Here is an 18,015-nt window from a genome sequence, read left to right as displayed (position 1 = left end):
CTTCACTTGGAGAAATGTTCCCTGATTTCAAAACACTGGCTGAAGTGGCTCTTATAATTCCAGTCTCCATTGTTGCAGCAGAGTGCAGATTCAGCGTTCAGATCAACATCAAAACCTTGAGATGTTTGATTAAGCACAAGTTGCCACACAATTCAGATCCATGCCGAAGTTGTGAGACTGTGTTCAGACCACAGCAGGTGAATCGTTCATAATTTAAATATCATTTAATTAGATTCTTTTAATATCTAGTTCTTGGGGCCACCTGTATTAATTTTCTTCATGTGTGATGGCATAATGTGATAATAATAGATTATGATGGGATACTTTTGACACCAAAAAAATAAAAATAAATAAATAAAAAGTCAAGTATAACCTCCGAGTACAATATGAATTTAAGATAAAGATTCTCCTTTTTAGGAACATGGACATCACTGAATTGGATCAAACATTATTTAATTGTCATCGATGCGTTGCCATTCTGAGAGGACTGTGGAGTGATGGGCTCTTTTAAACTTACTTAGTGTTTTTGCTGCGGACTGCAGCAGCAGCGGCAGCAGAGGGAATCGTCATGTTGGCTGAGATGAGCTTGACGTAACTTTTGGGGAACCAGCCTCTTTGTCCATTCTGAAGCTCACCTAGCCACCACATGTCCTGCTGCTCCAACACTGTTATGATCTGCATCAAAAACAACGTTACCGCTTTCAGACCAAAAACTTCATACACGAGTCCATAGTTCATTTCATTTCATTTTTTTTATTTAATTCACTCAATAAATATGAATACTTCATGTAACAACTAAAAGAAATCATTAATGATTTTCACATTTCTTTTAAATGCAGAAAGAGGTTTAGATTGTTTTAGCTCACTGTCAAGGTTGTTCTATAAACTGACACCTTTAACTGAAATGCATCTTTCTATCATCATCAGTCTGAATCCAAGGGACTAATTCATTTACCTTAGTTGCAACAGGAATTGTTTTGGATATTTTATATAAGATTTTCATGACAAATGTTCATCACTGAGGACCCCCAAAACTTAATATCTTTTGTTTTTTTTTGTAGCTCAACTACTTCGATATGTAATTGTGCATCCGCATTTTTTATAGCAACAAAATATAATAAACTTTGTTTTACTGGTAGTAATCTGATAATCTTTTACTATCAAACCATTTTTTTATTTTTCTGAATTAATTTCCAACCATGTATAGTGGGGATGCTCTGATCAGGTTCTTTGCTGCCAATTCCGATACTGATTATCCATGAAGGCCGATCACCAATAGTGAGCATCCAGATTGGCTGTTAATTTTTCACTTTAGGTATAAATGCTACTATGTGATCTAGCAAACTGGAAAAATGATCTGGTAACAAAATGACCTAATTTAGACAGAAAACATGCAAAATACTTGCAAAGACAATGCAGCAAGTATTCAGTCAAAAAGACAACAGGAAAACCTGCAATCGGTAAAACAATATTTAACACCAAGGCTCTTAACAGCCTAAAATTATACATTAAGTCAAATAAACATCACAGCACTGCCGGTATCAAACAATGTCAAATACAAAAGCAAACATTCATTTCAAGTTAAATGCAGGTTACATTAAAGTAAACAATCTTGTTACTAAGTCGAAACTGCCTGTGAACACAGCCAGCTGTTTGGTGCTGGTTCTGATTGGTTGTTTCTGAGCGAGCGGTGTAATTCTGCAGAACTCAGGGAGGAGGCAGAGGAGGGTGACTTTTTTCACAGATTATCTATCATGTTAGGACAGCGAAAGTTTTAAAATCTATGTAAAAACTTTTTTGTTATGTTACATGTAGCTTTTAGGAGTTGTTCGATGTGAGAGAACATTTGGTGGAGTGGAAACGGCGCTACGTCTGTGAAATATGACATCTCAGTAGCGCAGTGGTGGTTCAACAGCAAGAGCAGAACCCTGCGTCTTCCACTGTTGGTTATCTAACCCGATGACTTAAATTATTTTTCGGGTTATTTGCTTAGCTTTCTGACCGTCATGCTCAACTGGACGAGAATTGTGCGTTGATTTACCTGCTGTCTGATCACCCCAGTGTCTTTTTTCTGCAGTGAGCCTCGATGTAGTGATAGTCTGTCAGGTGCTTGTTTTTTTAAATGTCATATTAGATTCATTGTGTTGATGCATTTTGATGTGCTTCACCCCGAGGGTATTTTTTCATCGCAAGACGGAACTTTACTCCATCAATCAATTAAATTTTATTTGCATAGCACATTTCAGCAGCAAGGCATTTATTTCAAAGTGCTTTAGATCTTTAAAAACTAAAATGCAGAGTCATGTAATATTGAATAAACAAACAAACAAAAAGAAACATTAAAACCCGCACCCCTTTTCTAGCCCTTTAGAACTTTAGTTAAAACGCCATTTAAATGGGACTCTAACCCTTTAGGACTTTAGTTGAAACTCTGTCAACCGGGACTCTCCATCACTCTCAGAGCACTAAAATTCCACACAACATTGCTTAGGATTTGCTACCATGCGCCTGCGCCGTGTGAAGGAAAGGGGGAAATACGCTGCATACTGGCTTCAGAGGGTTGCGAAGTACAACATGTAGGTGATCGATTTTTGTGGCAATAAGAGAGAGAGTGATTGGCGATCACCAATCATACACGTTTTCACGGAAATCAGCTGCTTCTGATCGGTGGCTGATCGATCGGGACACCACTAATGTACAGCAATTTAATATTTTCTCCTGAATAAAATAAGATTGTCATCCACAAATAAGATACACTGAAGAAATTTAGAAAGCGAAAAAGTAGAGGTCCAATGATCAATCCTTGTGGTACTCCACACCTAATATCCTGTACAGTAGATTTTCTGTTATCTTCTACAAACTTTTTTTCTGTCCTTCAGGTAACTAGTAACTGTAAACACGGGATTGGATAGCGACCACTAGATGGACTGCTACCTCATTTTTGTTGAAGTTGAGGTGGTTGTCCTTCTTGGCTCTCCAAGGATACAAGGCCTGAGCCTGAAGTCCCTCCACCTTCTCCCCCTAAAAATAAAACACAAAAAAGGTAGGATTGCCGCATATTACAACTATCTGTCTTTGCATAGTGACTGATTCATTTTATCCCTTTTTCTACCTGTCCTAGTACAGGAGAAGGTGAGGAGCCTGTCGTCATGGTGGCAGGCGTGAAGGCGGAGCGTTGCCGTAACTGTGCCGATGGAACGCTGAGAGAGGGATTCTGATTGGCTGAGGAGGTAGGCCAGGCGTCCCATCCCTCGCTGTCTGACTGGCTTGCTGTGCTGGATGGCCAACTGACACAAAGGAATCGGACGATCAGGCGACAGCGGAAAACTATCGACACATTTAGGAGTCGGGAAGTAAGTCAGACTTACGTGGTGCTGAAGTCTGCCCAGTTGCTGTTAGCAGAAGATGTTGAGGTGGAGGTGTGTCCGGAGGCTGAAGGGGGAGTGGCCATTGGCTGCTGGGTCGAAGGGGGTGTGGCTGAAGACGGAGGCCGCAAGCTGATTGGTGCTTCGCTTTCAGGTATCCGCTCTGCATAATTAGCTGGGAACCAACCGGTCCTGCCTCTGAGTTCACCACCCAGCCACCCAGGCTCCCCAGTTTGAGACTCATCCACCTATCAGAACACAGAGGCAACATTACAAAAAGGTCTACTGACACACAGGTAGCTCTAAATACTACCGTCAACTCTTCAAAGGGACAATGAACAACAAAAACAAAGCTTTGCCAGTGAGACCATCTGTCACAGTGAGCAAAGTTATTAAATACTAGAAAAATGGATGAGAAAAAGTGAGGCGGAGTAATCCTTTTGCTGGTTAATGTTCCACCAAGTGTTCATTATATTTAGCAACTTTCTTGACCAAATTACAATGAAATAGCTGCTCAGCAACTATTTCTTGTATTTGAATAATTAGGAGGATGCAACAGGAAAAATCAAAGATATGCTGTGTTTCTAGACAAAACTCTTAGAGTGTTTTCACACCTGACAGTCTGGTGGACTTGGCTCGATTAGGAACCAAAACTGCAATATTTGTTGCATTTTCAGCTGATGCGGTTCACTTTCACTGAACTGCGTCAAACAATCCAAACTAATTGGGAGCCACCTGTGGGGGCGCTGCACCAAGAACCTCTGAAGGAAGCCGCAGGAAAACCTCAGAAGACATGAGTGCAACTTCTTTCTTCACAAAATAGAAATAAAAGTGGAGTAGTGTGAGATTTTAGCAGTTGCAGTTTCAGCAATTTCTCTTTCTAGCATTTGACTCCTGGTTCTATTTACCCAGAATGCCCTGCACTACAGTGAGTTTCCTGCTTAAAAGCAGCTTCCGGTCTGCTTGGCGTTCTCTTATGCACTTGAACCGCACCAGAGTTCACTTTAATGAAACCGAGGCCGAGGATTTTAGGGTGGACTAGTTTGCTTTTTTTGGTCCACATCAGAGTTCTATTACGCATTCACACCTCCCCAGACAAACCAGACTTTCAAAGCAGACAAACTAGAGTTGGATTAAAGCAGACTAAATGTGGCTGGTGTAAATGCACCCTTAATAACATGTAGGCCTGCAGGCACTCCGGCTTAGCTGTAACTCAGATTCACCGTTGAAGAGAAGAAATAATAAAACATCTTAAGTTCAGCTTCTCAGAGCAGAATTCCAGTAAGCAGATTTTTTTTCATTTACCAAACCAGACTTGCATTGTCAACATATTTAGCGACCTGTTTATGAAGTGATCCCACATCTCTGAATGTACCACCAGGTTTTACAAATTGCTGCTGGCTAGGAGCTGAGTGGGAGAACTGTGAGGAAAGGCTGCTCTGTCAGGTTGCAGTTTCCAAGCTCGTAGCTTGGAAACTGCAGCTTTTCTCAAACATGAATGGAAGAATTAAGTTAACACTCCAGGTTTGTTTTTGATGAGAGAATAACATAGCATTATGTAAAGCTCAGAAAAGTACATTTTACATGATACTGCCCCTTTAAAAGCGACACAACCGTATTTATTAAAACACACACACATAACTACAAGTCCTTTTAGTTGTCAAGTGATCCATGTCTAAGGGATGCTCACGCTGGTTATGAAAATACAAGAGGTCTGGCAGCATTTCGGCTACCTTACCTTACCCCCTATGAAAAGTATTCACCCCTTTGGATATTTTTCAACTTTTCTTAGTTTTACAAATCATTTATGGTTAACAAAATTTGGCTTTTGTGACAAACAAATGACAGAATTAGCAAAAGAATGTTGTAAATTTTTTTGGTCAAAAAAAAAAAAAAGAAAAAAAAGAAAAGAAAAGCCAAATTCAGTTGATTTTGATTGATTTGTCAAAGAAGTCAAATGGTTCAACATTCAATACTTTTCACAGGCGCTGGACATCTATCTGTGATGACTTTGTGAAAAACAAAGTCAATTACATTCATCCACTGGTAAATGGAAAAACATCTAGATGACATGAGATGAACCAATGGCAGCAAGCGTTTTCTTTTGTTTTTGGCTTGTGATTGGTGGAAGCACACAACACTGCACTGGGCGGGGCTGGGGGGACGAGGGGCAAGGACTTACCCATTCCCCCTTCACCTTCAGTATGCACAGCGGAGGAGAGAGGAAAAAGTTAATACAAGCAATCAGTCTTTCACACACAAGCACACTGCAGGAGGAAGCCCAAGAAACCGAAACAGAACGCGTGTCGAAAGCACTCTCTAAAGCTTCTTTCTGAAGTGAATGGGTCAAAGTACGCACCATGATGACATCACCAGGCTGGATGCTGATCTCATCGTGACTACGAGCATCGAATGGATACAGAGCCCTGTAGTAGACCACCTTCACTGGCTGCTGCTGTTTTTGTTGCTCGAAGCCACTGGCAGAAGCTTTCTGGTCAAACAGACTTGGGCCAGGAGCCTTGTCTACTGTAGGGAGATCAGAGAACCAGAAATATAACAAACTCAGGCTGCTTGTGACCAAAAAAACAATACACATGATGTACCATACTGACGGTGATACTGGACGTAGACCAAGATGTGTGCCACGTCTCAGAACTAGGTACATAGAAGCCCACTAGGCCTTTATTGAAGCTTAGCTGGGCAAAGACAAAGAAGACTACTGCTCTTCTGTTTTATGGTCAAATGAAAACAAATGTAACTGTTTCCAGTGGTGTTTAGTGCAAAAAACACTAAACAAGCAAGTTGATGGAAGTATTTTTCAGCCAATGCCGCTAAAAATCTAATCAACGTAGTACAAAGTGAGGAAATAAGACTGCATACAGTTTTTTTTATCATCAGGCAGAGATACTTGGTCTTGAGAAAAACAGTGCAACAGATTCAGGTTTGTAGGCCTTTTCACACTCATTCCAACCTTTTCTGATCTTCCCACAACTTCTCCATAGGATTGAGATGTTTTGGTGATGGCTATACCAAAACATTGGCTTTATGGTCATTAAGCCACTTTGACTTTGTGCTCAGGGTTATTGTCCATTTGGAAGACCAATCTGTACCATAGATTTTACTTGATGCTACCACCATCATACTTGACAGTTAGGATGGTACGAGCATCCCGGATTTTCCTCCAAATGTAACGCTGCTCATTATAGAGAAACAGTTCCACTTTAGCTTCATTAGACCACAGCAAATGTCTCCAAAAATCAAGATATTTTGCCTGTGTCCATCTGCAAATTGCAATCTGCGTTTTTATGTTTCTTATGGAGAGATGACTTCCTCCTTGTCAAGTGGCCTTTCAGCTTATGTCAGTACAGGACATGTTTCACTGTGGATAATGACTTTCTTTTCAGCTTCAGCAGCATCTTCAAAGGGTCTTTGGCTTTTGTTCTGGAGACGATTAATACATTCATCTCTAGCATACAGAAAGTGTCTCTTTCCTGAGTGGTACCATGTTTGAACATTCCCATCATGTCTATACTGACACAGAATAGTTTGAAGAGATGAACACTGTACCTTCAAGCATTGGTAAATTGTTTCCAATTTCCAGACTTGCTCAGCTGCACAATTCTCTTCCTCATATCTTGGCTGATTTCTTTTGACTTTCTCATTACGTCAAACAAGAAATAAGTATGTTTAAGATGTGACCTTAAAATACATCCATGCTGGTCCACAGAGTTCTGTTCCTCATGTCTTAGGTGTGTTCCAACACTCCTGATTCAGATGACTGCATGACATCCTCTGTATGCTTTGATATGTTGCAGAACCCCGTTAGTCAGAGATTCATTTAAGTCAGGTGTGTAGTAGCCAGGAGACACCTAACAAAGTGTTGGACAGTGATCCAGGGTTGGGAGCCACTGAGTTAACCTGCCGTAAGCCATGAAATGATCATCTGGGCTTTCCCTCATTGTTTAAAGAGACAGTCATCAATCTGTATATGAACTTCTAAATTTGAAGACATTAATAAATACATTTCTGACATTCTCTCTTTAATGTGTGTCTCTTTAATTCTAACAGACCTAAACTAGAGAACTTGGTCTGATTTAACTTCAGACAGAAATAAAGGTGAATGCGTCTTTTTATTTGGTGTATGTAAAAGTCTAGTTTCAACTGGATGAACAGCTATAACCACTTCCCACTTGATTCCAACCACATATTCAGGAGAATCCCAATCAGCAGCAGCTGTAACCCACCTGATGAAGCCCAGGGGTCGGCTGGTTGGCTGAACAACTTGTTCAGTTTGTCCTGCATGTCCTTCTTTCCTCTGCTCTCCACATCCTTCTCTTCCACTGAGCTGGCCCCCTTCCTGTCCTCCTCTTCCTCCTCCATCCCTCTCCTTTTCCTCTCCTCTTCCTCCTGAGTCACTCTGTTTAGCCAGGCGTGTGACGCAGACACGGAGGTAGGGCTAGGAACTTTAGGGGCGGAGCTTCCCGTTTCTCCCCGCCAAGCCACTCCTTCCTTTGACAATGACCTGGATGTTGGCAAGAATAAGGTGCAAAGAAGGTCACATTATTTACCAAAACAAAAAAGCCAACATTTCAGTATTTCTTCCTGTCTTACCCGCCCTCCTGCAGCTCAGCAGACTTCCTTTCGATTGCTGTTTGCATGTAAGGTTGGGAGAGTGACTGAGCGCCTCCCTCTAACTCCTTCTGCTTCTGCCTCTGCTGCCGGCTGTGGATCTCCCGCAGTTCCTGCAAAGCATCATGGCGTACAGGAAAGGAACAGCAATGAGGGCGAAGTGGGGTCAGAGGGTCGGTGGCTACGGGTTACAGTCCACAACTAAACAACAACACCAGCAGCGGCAGCACGTTTCGTATTAGTCAGGTGATCAAGACAAGCTCCGCCCCCTTCCAATAAACGGAGCAGCATAACGTTTTGGCATGTTTCCAACAAAAGGAAACAAGGAATCAATATATAAACCTTTTTTTTTAATAAATGTTATTTAAAACAAAATCACAACCTTTTCATACATTTCAGTCTTCTAGCAATGTATGTTTTGTTGTCTATACATAGTGAGGTGGAGTGTTTCCACCATCTTTGTAAAGTGCTATGATTTTTTTTGTCCAAACTTTTTGAAACTTTAGATTCATCTTCATTTGATTTATTCCTTGTGAATTGCTTTAGTGGTGAAAAAATATGGCTGGGAGAAGACCAATAGGCAAAAAATAACGTATTGGTATAGGAGTTTCAGAAAAATTTTAAGTGCAGAAATCTGTTCTTGATCTCCTTTCTCATTTTTTTTTTCCAACTGCTCCTTCAGTGAGAATAAACATTTCATTAATTAATAGCCGGATAAATTAAAATTAGCTCAATAATTACAGTTTTGATGACTAACATTTTTTGAAGAGTAATTTTGTTTACAGAGACATCATAATCCATTTTATTTCATTAGTAATTTAATTTCCTCTTTGGATCAATAAAATGTTTTTGAATTTAAATTGAATGCAATTCATGTTTCATTTGTGTGTGTTTTGATATCCGTTTTATTTATTGTTTTTGCATGTTGTGTATATTCTTGGATATTTGAAATAACTTCCAGTTATAGTGTTAATGTTTACAAAATCAGTGTTTATTGATCTTTGAGAGGGCAAACTTGAATTATTATTCCATCATCATATTATTTGAAAATGGACTCAAAACAACATTATTATTTATCGCAATAATTACTGGGAACATTTCTTATCCAGCAAAATTTGTTGTACAGTGATAGTGAAGTTTAAAAAATAAAAATATGAAGTATATTTTCATATATTGGTTCGGTTTTTACATCTTCAGTGCTTCATATGATTAGTTTTCCTAAATTTGTAATTTCAAAAAAATTGCAAAAAGTTCAGAAGATTTTTTTTTTTTACTGGAATGGATGTTGCGGCTACCAATCCCAAAGCAATGTGCGCTGCTGAAGGCGGAGGGGCGGAGCTTGCACAAAGGACTCTCTTGTGTTGACATACTGGGTTAAAAAGATTGAATGAATAAAGGAAGGCTAACAGAGGGTGGAAAAGGGATGAGTGCGCTGGAATAAACATGGGCAGATCTGTGTACCCATGACAACCATCTGTGCCGTTAGAAACCACTCTGTCGCTTAAAACAATGCAATGTGGATGCCATGTTCCGTACGCACGCACGCACGCACGCACGCACGCACGCACGCACGCACGCACGCACGCACGCACGCACGCACTCATTTATAGACTTCAAGGGGTCCGAAAGTAGAATGGTGAGTTGCGGGGCCCACCCTTTCTAGACGTCCTAGATCTATGAAAAAAATCAGGCAAGTCAAAAAAAATCTTGACACTAAAAATCACCTTCTATAAACACAATTTGAAACTTTATTTTACATGTCAGTTTAACGCTCACTTGTGGGGCCCGTTTCTAACATTTATGCTTTGCGGGGTCCAACTTTACACACAAGTTTTTTAGTCCATTATGAGGCTTGCTTTTAATGTTCGAACCTTAAGAGGCCCAGCTTTACACACATACTTTTTTGGACACTTATGGGGCTTGCTTTTAACATTTAACTCTTGTTAGGTCTGCCTTTAAGATTTCCTAGCCCTGTCTTTCAGCAGAGCTCTTTATCTTTAAATTTGGATTTATCAAATATATCGCACACACACAACCACGCAAGTGCACACACACACGCGCGCACACACACACCTAAACACAGACAAACACCTACACACACACACACGCGCGCGCACACACACACACACACACACACATTAAACCTGTTTATTTTTAAACCTAACACAACTCTCCCAGCTTCCTGTCAGGTTGAAACAATAGTTAAGGCGGGACTACAGTGACGTGAGGTGAAGTAGCCATGCATAGCAAAGAACACCATAAAAATGTCAACAGTGTTAGCTAAAGATGCACCGAGACACAATTGGACTATTTTAAGCTTGGCAGACCAGCGCAGGCTTCAACAACAACAACGCTACAGTATAAAAGATGTTATGAAGCAAATAATTGTTATAGTTAGCCATTTTCAGTATGAGGCTTTTAAAATTTCTATGGTAGCAAGCCGGCTAGTCATTCTGCTTAACACAGGACACTTTGATAGGTTTTGGTCATTCCACTCTGCTGCCATTTTTTACTTTTGGAGCATTCTGCTCCTCTTTAAATCTGTGTGGTCTCATAATTTTAGATATGTTGTAATTCTACCTCTTCTGGGATTTGGGGCCATAGTTCAGGTATTATTTGAGCTTTGGGATGATAATCAGCTGCTTCCAGTTGTAAAAGCATCTTGTTGGCACAGTTATGCATCATAATAACTGCCTTAAAGTAAAAAATTAAAAGCAAAAATCCTTCCAGATGCACAGCACTCAAAACCAGATGGAATAACAGTCCAAACATGCAATGCCTCAATTTGAAAAATAATAAAACTTATAAACAAAAGTGGACAAAAAGAACAAATTAGAACTACAGTAACTGAGCTACTCCAATTCTAAGATAATGGTACAAGAGTGAACTGAGCTGCAGCAAACCTTAGCATGTTGCAGGCTAGGTTCTGTTTCTACTACTAGCTACCTGACATGGAAAATAAGCGGTTTAGCAATATTAACAGACATTTCTACATCTCAGGCTTAAATTAGAACTTACGTTATCTTGGGGAATCTATATTGAATCAGCAAAAATCTGTATCAGAAGCTCTGTAAAAATGTCTGATCAGTGCGTCTCTACTGTTAGCTAAAAGAACAAAGCTAGCTAGTTGGATAAGCAGGTAGCTAAACAACGCAATGTAAGGGAAAGACAAATTATTTTAAAAAGACAAATAAAAGCAATAAGGAAGAAGATACAGAAAGAGACCAAAGAAAGGACAGAAAGACAGAAAAAGGGTGATTATGAGAAGGAAATGATGGGTTGTTATATGGACCTTTATAGCGGAAGCTAACCGAGTCAGACAAACTGATGGCTGATAATAACTCCTGCAGTTGTCCCTGCTCCTGGCGCTGAAACACACACACACGCACGCATACAACAGGCAATACACACAAACACAGAAGAAGGCATATCTCTCAGCGTTTCAATAATTTCGTTTCAATAATTTTGTTCACAATTTCGTCATTGAAAGAATAAAAGTGAACTTTTTTGTCAGTTTGTTACTATCTGAGCTCTTTGTAAACACTCTTAGTATTAACAACCAATAAGTTAAACATACTCTTGTGGTATAAAGTGTTTAATATTAGAAACATGAAAGGCAAAAAGAGCTTTGAGGGTTTAAAATTCCTTCAACCACAGTTGTTCATATTTGCCTTCAAAGTCCTAATTTATTCCAAATGGCAGCTGTTTTTTAAAGCTATGATGGTGACTCATTTAAAGGAGGACGTTTGTGATCCATTTGGCTCTATTAAGAGATTATTTGATGTTCAATTAGCAGTAGTGGGCAATGCTAGCTAAAAACATTAGTTGTGTCAATCCTAAAGCACTAATCAAACATTAGTTCTGCTAATATTAAAGCATTAACTGATATTTAGTTGTAATTGGAGTTCTGAAAAATAAATTTACTTTGATGGAAACACACCAATTTTGAAAAATATAAACACTAAAAACATTATTTATATATATTATACACTGCTCAAAAAAATAAAGGGAACATTTCACTTTAATTTTGTGTGTGGCTCCAAATCCAGGCCTCCACTGGTTAATAAATTTGATTTCCATTGATGATTTTTGTGTGATTTTGTTGTCAGCACATTCAACTTTGTACAGAACAAAGTATTCAATGAGAATATTTAATTCATTCAGATCTAGGATGTGTTATTTGAGTGTTCCCTTTATTTTTTTGAGCAGTGTATATAAATGTGATTATTATATATATTTTTTATGAAAAATGTTTTTACGCTTGGATGAGGTGCTGTTTCGGCTGTATCCAACATAACAGGAAGTGGTAGAAGGATGATGACACGGTATGTTTTTATTTTTAATGACTTACTTATTCACATGCATTTCATATTTAATGAAACTGTGTTTCTTCGATATTAGTGGACGACTGACAAAGTTTTGGACACATTTATAACAGAAACGTAGCTAGTACTGTGCAGTTAGGTTACTCTCAACCATCAACACACAAAAAGCCTTTCAGGGTTCTGCTTCTTGGTGGTTAAAGTCAAAAGCAAGTTAGTCACCTGGTAAATATCCAATTCAAACACAAAAAACTGACCTTAGTGGTTAGCTGATGATCAGCAGCAGAACTCCAGTTACATAACCACTAAGTATATCCCAACTGCAGTACCACCCCATTCCAGCCATGGCAGTGTGCTCTACCTGTCTCCCTTTCTCTTGGCGGTGAAGCTGGCGTCGCAGGGCTTCTATCCTGGCACAGTGGTTGGCATAGAACTCACACAGACACTGGCATGGGAGCAAAAGGCCAGTGTGGGAGGTAAATGAAAGGAGTAGAAAATATAGGAGGGATTTAATAAGTGGGTTGAACAAATAATAACAGGGAGAAAATGAATGGGAGGAATGCAGGTTGAGGAAGCAGAAACAAAATAAAAAGTACAGCCAGGAGCAAAAATAAAAACAGCAAACAAACAGGTACAGAAGCAGAGCAGATGTAGAGCCCCAGTCGTTAAAGAGGCACAGCAGTGACCAAGGAAGATTTAGGGAGTTATAGTGGTATGGAGGGGAGGGTAGAGGGAAGTAAAGTCAAATATTGTTCGCACCTCAGTGATGTTTGTCTCGTTTACTGTAAAGAACTACACAACTGAGACGTGCTTTGAGTTGAAAGAAACTGCTTTATTACTTTCTGTTCTACTTCTACTGACACCTCTGTTATGTTGGCTTCGCTACATAAATCCTGAGCCACATTGATTAGATTAGTGGTTAGAAAATTAGTTTATTTTTGTCTCTATGGTAGCTGTTCTTCTGCCTTCCTCCATCTCCTGAGTGTTCCCATCTGCTTCTGGCTATGACACACAACAAGACTGAGTCTGCATTCTCTGACCTCTCCCACGGACCTAGATAAGATAAGATAGAATAAAATAAAGACTAACTGGTTCTGAAGTATCATGGTGTGTTGGAGCCATTATAGACAGAAAAAAAGAGTACATTTTGCCAAAAAAAAAAAAAAAAATCAGAAAGTTTGAGATTAATCTCTGCAAGTTCCTTGGGAGATTTCTGGGCTCCAAAAGTTGAAAATTTGCTAGTAAAAAATTCTAAAATTTTGTGATAAATTTCATAATTATTTTAAGTAATGTGAAATTCAGAAAATTTTTGACCTGTGGAAATTTTGAACTAGAAATTTTCCTTTTTTTTCTAAAACGATTCTGAGATGAATTTCAAAATATTTGAGTTTTTTGGTGGAAATTTACTCCTCCTTTTTGTGGACTTTCAGAACTTTACATGTTTTTTCTAGATACATTTTGAGATTAATCTAAAATTTTCAAGCAAATTTTTTGACTTTTAAAACTCAGAAATTTTCTAAAGTTTTTGTAAAAATGTTTTTTTTTCTAGAATTTTTTTTTTTACCAGTACATTTTTTTTTTCAAATCTTTCTACAATGCCCCTAATATGTCGTCATACTGAATAAATCTAATCTTTTGCTGGTCAAATCATCAGTGCCCATAAACTTCTTCATGAATGATAAATTGACATCCAACAGCATATTATTGTGAAACTGAAGGAAAATGTTGCATACATATGAAAGAAACCTGTTAAGACGCAGAAAAATTCAATTTAAAAATATTTTTTTCTAAAAGGTTAAATTAAATGTTGTAACTCATTTACGACATAGCCATAACTAATAGCCTTAATTAGTTATTGCGGATGGTGGAGATGTGGGCTGGAAGGATCTCCTGTAGCAGCCTGTCTCAATAAGCAATTAATCACATTAATAAATTAAAATCAGCTCAACAATTTCAATTCAGAGGACTAATATATTTTGAACGGCCATTTTGTTTACAGATACTTCATAATCCATTTTAATTGCAGTTTTGGTTATGTGTGGCTTTTATTTATTGTTTTTGTTTGCTTAGTTTTATTTTGGATATTTAATACCCCTTCTAGTTCCAGTGCTAGGTGTTCTTTACAAAATCAAAGTTTATTGGTCTTTGACAGGGCAAACTAGTATTATTGGGCCATTATCATTAGGTTACTTGACAATAGTGTCAAAATAACAATATTATCTTTTATCACAACAATTTCTGGGACAATTTATTGTCCAGCAAAATTTGTTATTGTGGCAGGCTGAGGCAAAATTCTTTTCAGCTGCACAGCATTCCAAATCCAAAGGAAATAAATGATCAAACATGTACAGAAGTCAACAAAAAGAATTCAACTTGCTGTCACTAGTAGCAGCATAACTCTAGAAAATAATTTTCCTTCCACTTCACACTTATGCACTATTTCAGGATGGTCTATCTCACAAATCCAAAGAATTTATGGGGAAGTTTATCATAAAAACTTCCACATTCCTCCTGTGACAGGAGAAAATGTGACAATGGACACGGTCTATAAATACACTGTAAATAACCAGTTGTTTGCTTCCATAATCTGGCGCCAAAAACACAACAATTAAACGTGGCAGCAGCAGCAGCAGTACAACATCCATAGGAACAGAAATGCACCAAAGCTCAGTTCACCAATAAACAAAGTACAACTAAGCTTTGAGATGAATGCTATGAAAAATGGACATCATTATAGAAGTAGAGAATAAGCATTTGACTGGTTCATTTTCTCTCTCTACAATAGAGTTTATGAATAAACTTTACAGGGAATATACCATTATCTTGTTTTATGTATCAGACATTTTTCCTCTTAAGTATGAAATCGGTCAATATTAAACCTAAAGTGCCAATAATCAAAATTTTTATGCCTGGTCTTTAAATGTTTTGAAGCTTTACTAAGAATTTTGAAAATGTCTGGAACAGTATGAATAATCTATGACAATATTATATAAATGTTATTCTTTTAAAATTAACACCATTTTGTGTTTTCTAAATAGTTTATTGATCCAGTATCAGCCTTGCCAATCAAGCTGTCTGTCGTCAATATTGTTAAAGAGCGCAGACTGATTGGAGCAGTTTTACTCACATGGGTCGAAATCCTATTTGTGGGGTTTGATCTTTATTAAAACAACATTATTGCATTATCAGCTGGTACTTTTACCAACTTTGTGGACTTTCTACACTTAGGCATGTTTTGGTTTTGTAGCTGAGATTTCTTCAGCAACTCCAGCTTAAAGCTGCATTTCAATTTATTTAACCTATCCCTCAAACAGTACCCTTTGCTAAATATTTATGTTGTGTATCTATGTTTTCTTTGTCTCATGATGCGCTCTAAAAACGCATTGTGTCATTACCTTCAGCTGTGTGTTGAAGGCGTCTATTTCCAACAGTTTAGCTCTGGTCTCCCTCTCCACTGAATCCAGCTGCTCTTTGAGCTGCTGCCTGCTATTCTCCTTTTGTTCAATGGCTTTCTGCAGCGATGACAGGCTGTCACCTAAACACACACACGCACACAGACAGAGTAGATGATGTTAGTTAGATAAACTTAGGCAGTAGGACAACTCCTGGTTTCTTAGAAGTTACTATAAAATTCAGGAAAAATGATCAGAATCTTGGCTGCTGCTATAAAACAAACCTTTTAATCTGATATAGTACAAGAGTTTCCAGAGCTCAGAACTTTTTCTAACATCATGGGAAAATTTAGAAAGATGGAAAGAAAGAAACAGAGACAAAAAAAGAGAGAAAGAAATGTAAAACAAATAAAAGAAAAACAAAGAAAGGAAGAAAGAGAAAAAGAGAAAGAAATGGAGAAAAAGGAAAGAGAAGGAAAGAAAAAGGCAAATAAAGGAAGACAAAATGAAAGAGAGAAGTACAGCATGACGTAAAGAAAGAAATACGGAAAGACAGAAAATATTTTCTAATTCATTTCTACACTGTAGCGATGTTCTTGTTTAATTTTCTGGATAAAAGACTCAAGTCCCATGCTTTTCCAGACAGAAACCCTGCTGTGTGTGTTTGACTCACGGTGCAAACTGTTCTGCTGGACCTGCTTTAACTGCTCATTCAGATTCTGCTTGTCAGGAATGAGCCTCCCCAGCCACTGTTGAGAGTCCTGCAGACAACAGAAAAACATCAACCACACACTAACACACACCTTACACCTCTGCTTTAACTTACAGCTAGGGCGGTTGTAAACAAATATTTTAGTAATCGAGTATTCTATCGATTATTCTTACGATTAATCAAGTCATCATAAATTTTTTTTTGGATAAAATAAGATATTGGTAAATCTAACGTAACAGCAGTCAACATCAGTCCAATTTTTCATATTTGAGCATTTCTTCTATTACTGTTCTGTTTTTTAGAAAATTAGTTAACCTAAAGAAAAGTTATCCAAAAATCTGAAATTATATTCAATGTAATAATAAAGAGGCAGGCTCACAAATACGCTTTTAAAAAAATGTCTATGCTCCAGCTTTTAGTTATTTTTAATCTTCAGTCAATGTAATAGATGAACTCGCACCTTACTGAGACATTTATAGCTTCTGTGTCCATGTTAGTGACGGGATTTTGTCACACACAGAAGCATCTACCAGATATGTACCGCCACGATGCACTCCGCCACCCATTTGTTGAGACCGGGATGATATGAAATGTATTTTGCAATTTGTCCGTAAAGCTACACATACGTTAATCATCAACTACAGCGCAGGTGGCCGCAGTGTTCAGTTTATCCGCTCACCTGTATAAATACTCCTGGCGTGCCGTTCGCTCTGAACCAGCAGCTCTGGTAGGAGAAAAGCTGCCAAACTCCAGGAATCACGCCTATCAATTTAAGGATGCTTATTGATTCCCCGAAAAAAGATAAAAACCCGTACATTACCATCAATCAATAAAATCCTACCAAACCGAACCTGAAATTTGACGTTTCGTTGCCAACACTTAACTTTTGTCAACAACTCATAGACGGAAGTGAGAGCGCTATGCAACACAAATAATGACTCGGCTGGAGCAAGGTGCACTAATTAATAAAACATAATTTAACAAAGCTTCGAGGCAGGTCAATTTTCCTCAAGGAATTTTAACATTTGAGGTATTCAAATCATTCAAGGAATTGTTAGTCCTAATTCTCCTCAAGCTGAAGATTACAACAAAACCCAAAGGTGTGCAACATAACAGACTTAGATAAATGAGATGGGAAAGAATGTCTGTGTGTGTGTTGAGTTTATGTACCTGAAGCTGCTGCTGAAGCTGTGTGATTTCGGCGATGCGTGTCTCTCTTGTCTGATTGGTCTGCTCCATCTCTCTCCGCTGAGTTGAAAGACGAAACCGAACATCCTTCAGTTTACCTTCCAGCTGGTTCTTCTTATCATTCTGGAGAACAGGAAAACACGTATTGTTCAATTTATTCTATTTATCCCCTAGCAAAAAAAAAAAAGAGAAAACATAATCCGCATCTGTCCATTAAGTGAATATGAGGAAAAGAATCGGTAACACTTTATTTGAAGGGGGTTGAATAAGACTGACATGACTCTGTCATGAACATCAATAAGTCTTCATGAATATTTATGACTGTCGTCATAAAGCGTCATTCGGTAAATTATGACACTTTTAATACAAAGTTGACATTATTCAAAATGTCTTTGTTATGACAACTT

General features: G+C 38.3%; 1 protein-coding gene across 5 annotated transcripts in view; it reads right to left on the bottom strand.

The window, feature by feature from the left end:
• itsn1 (intersectin 1 (SH3 domain protein)) overlaps positions 1–18,015 on the bottom strand; it is a 55,777-nt gene that overhangs the window by 20,390 nt on the left and 17,372 nt on the right. Inside the window, exons 15-26 of one of the 5 annotated variants that reach the window (XM_016681833.1) lie at positions 17,591–17,731; positions 16,382–16,469; positions 15,712–15,851; positions 12,678–12,761; positions 7,977–8,107; positions 7,610–7,887; positions 5,725–5,891; positions 5,548–5,562; positions 3,369–3,613; positions 3,113–3,287; positions 2,935–3,021; positions 518–675 (exon numbers count right to left, since the gene is read on the bottom strand). In XM_016681833.1, the coding sequence (XP_016537319.1) occupies positions 518–675; positions 2,935–3,021; positions 3,113–3,287; positions 3,369–3,613; positions 5,548–5,562; positions 5,725–5,891; positions 7,610–7,887; positions 7,977–8,107; positions 12,678–12,761; positions 15,712–15,851; positions 16,382–16,469; positions 17,591–17,731 (1,709 nt within the window). The remainder of the gene's footprint in view (positions 1–517; positions 676–2,934; positions 3,022–3,112; positions 3,288–3,368; positions 3,614–5,547; positions 5,563–5,724; positions 5,892–7,609; positions 7,888–7,976; positions 8,108–12,677; positions 12,762–15,711; positions 15,852–16,381; positions 16,470–17,590; positions 17,732–18,015) is intronic. The other 4 variants (XM_016681834.1, XM_016681835.1, XM_016681836.1 and 1 more) reach the window with 4 other exon arrangements.

This window comes from Poecilia formosa, unplaced genomic scaffold (genome assembly GCF_000485575.1).
Source record: "Poecilia formosa unplaced genomic scaffold, Poecilia_formosa-5.1.2 Scaffold296, whole genome shotgun sequence".
In the NCBI taxonomy this organism is placed as follows: Eukaryota; Metazoa; Chordata; class Actinopteri; order Cyprinodontiformes; family Poeciliidae; genus Poecilia; species Poecilia formosa.
The sequence above is the reverse complement of the archived record's forward strand: the minus strand, read 5'-3'. Positions and strand labels throughout refer to the sequence as shown.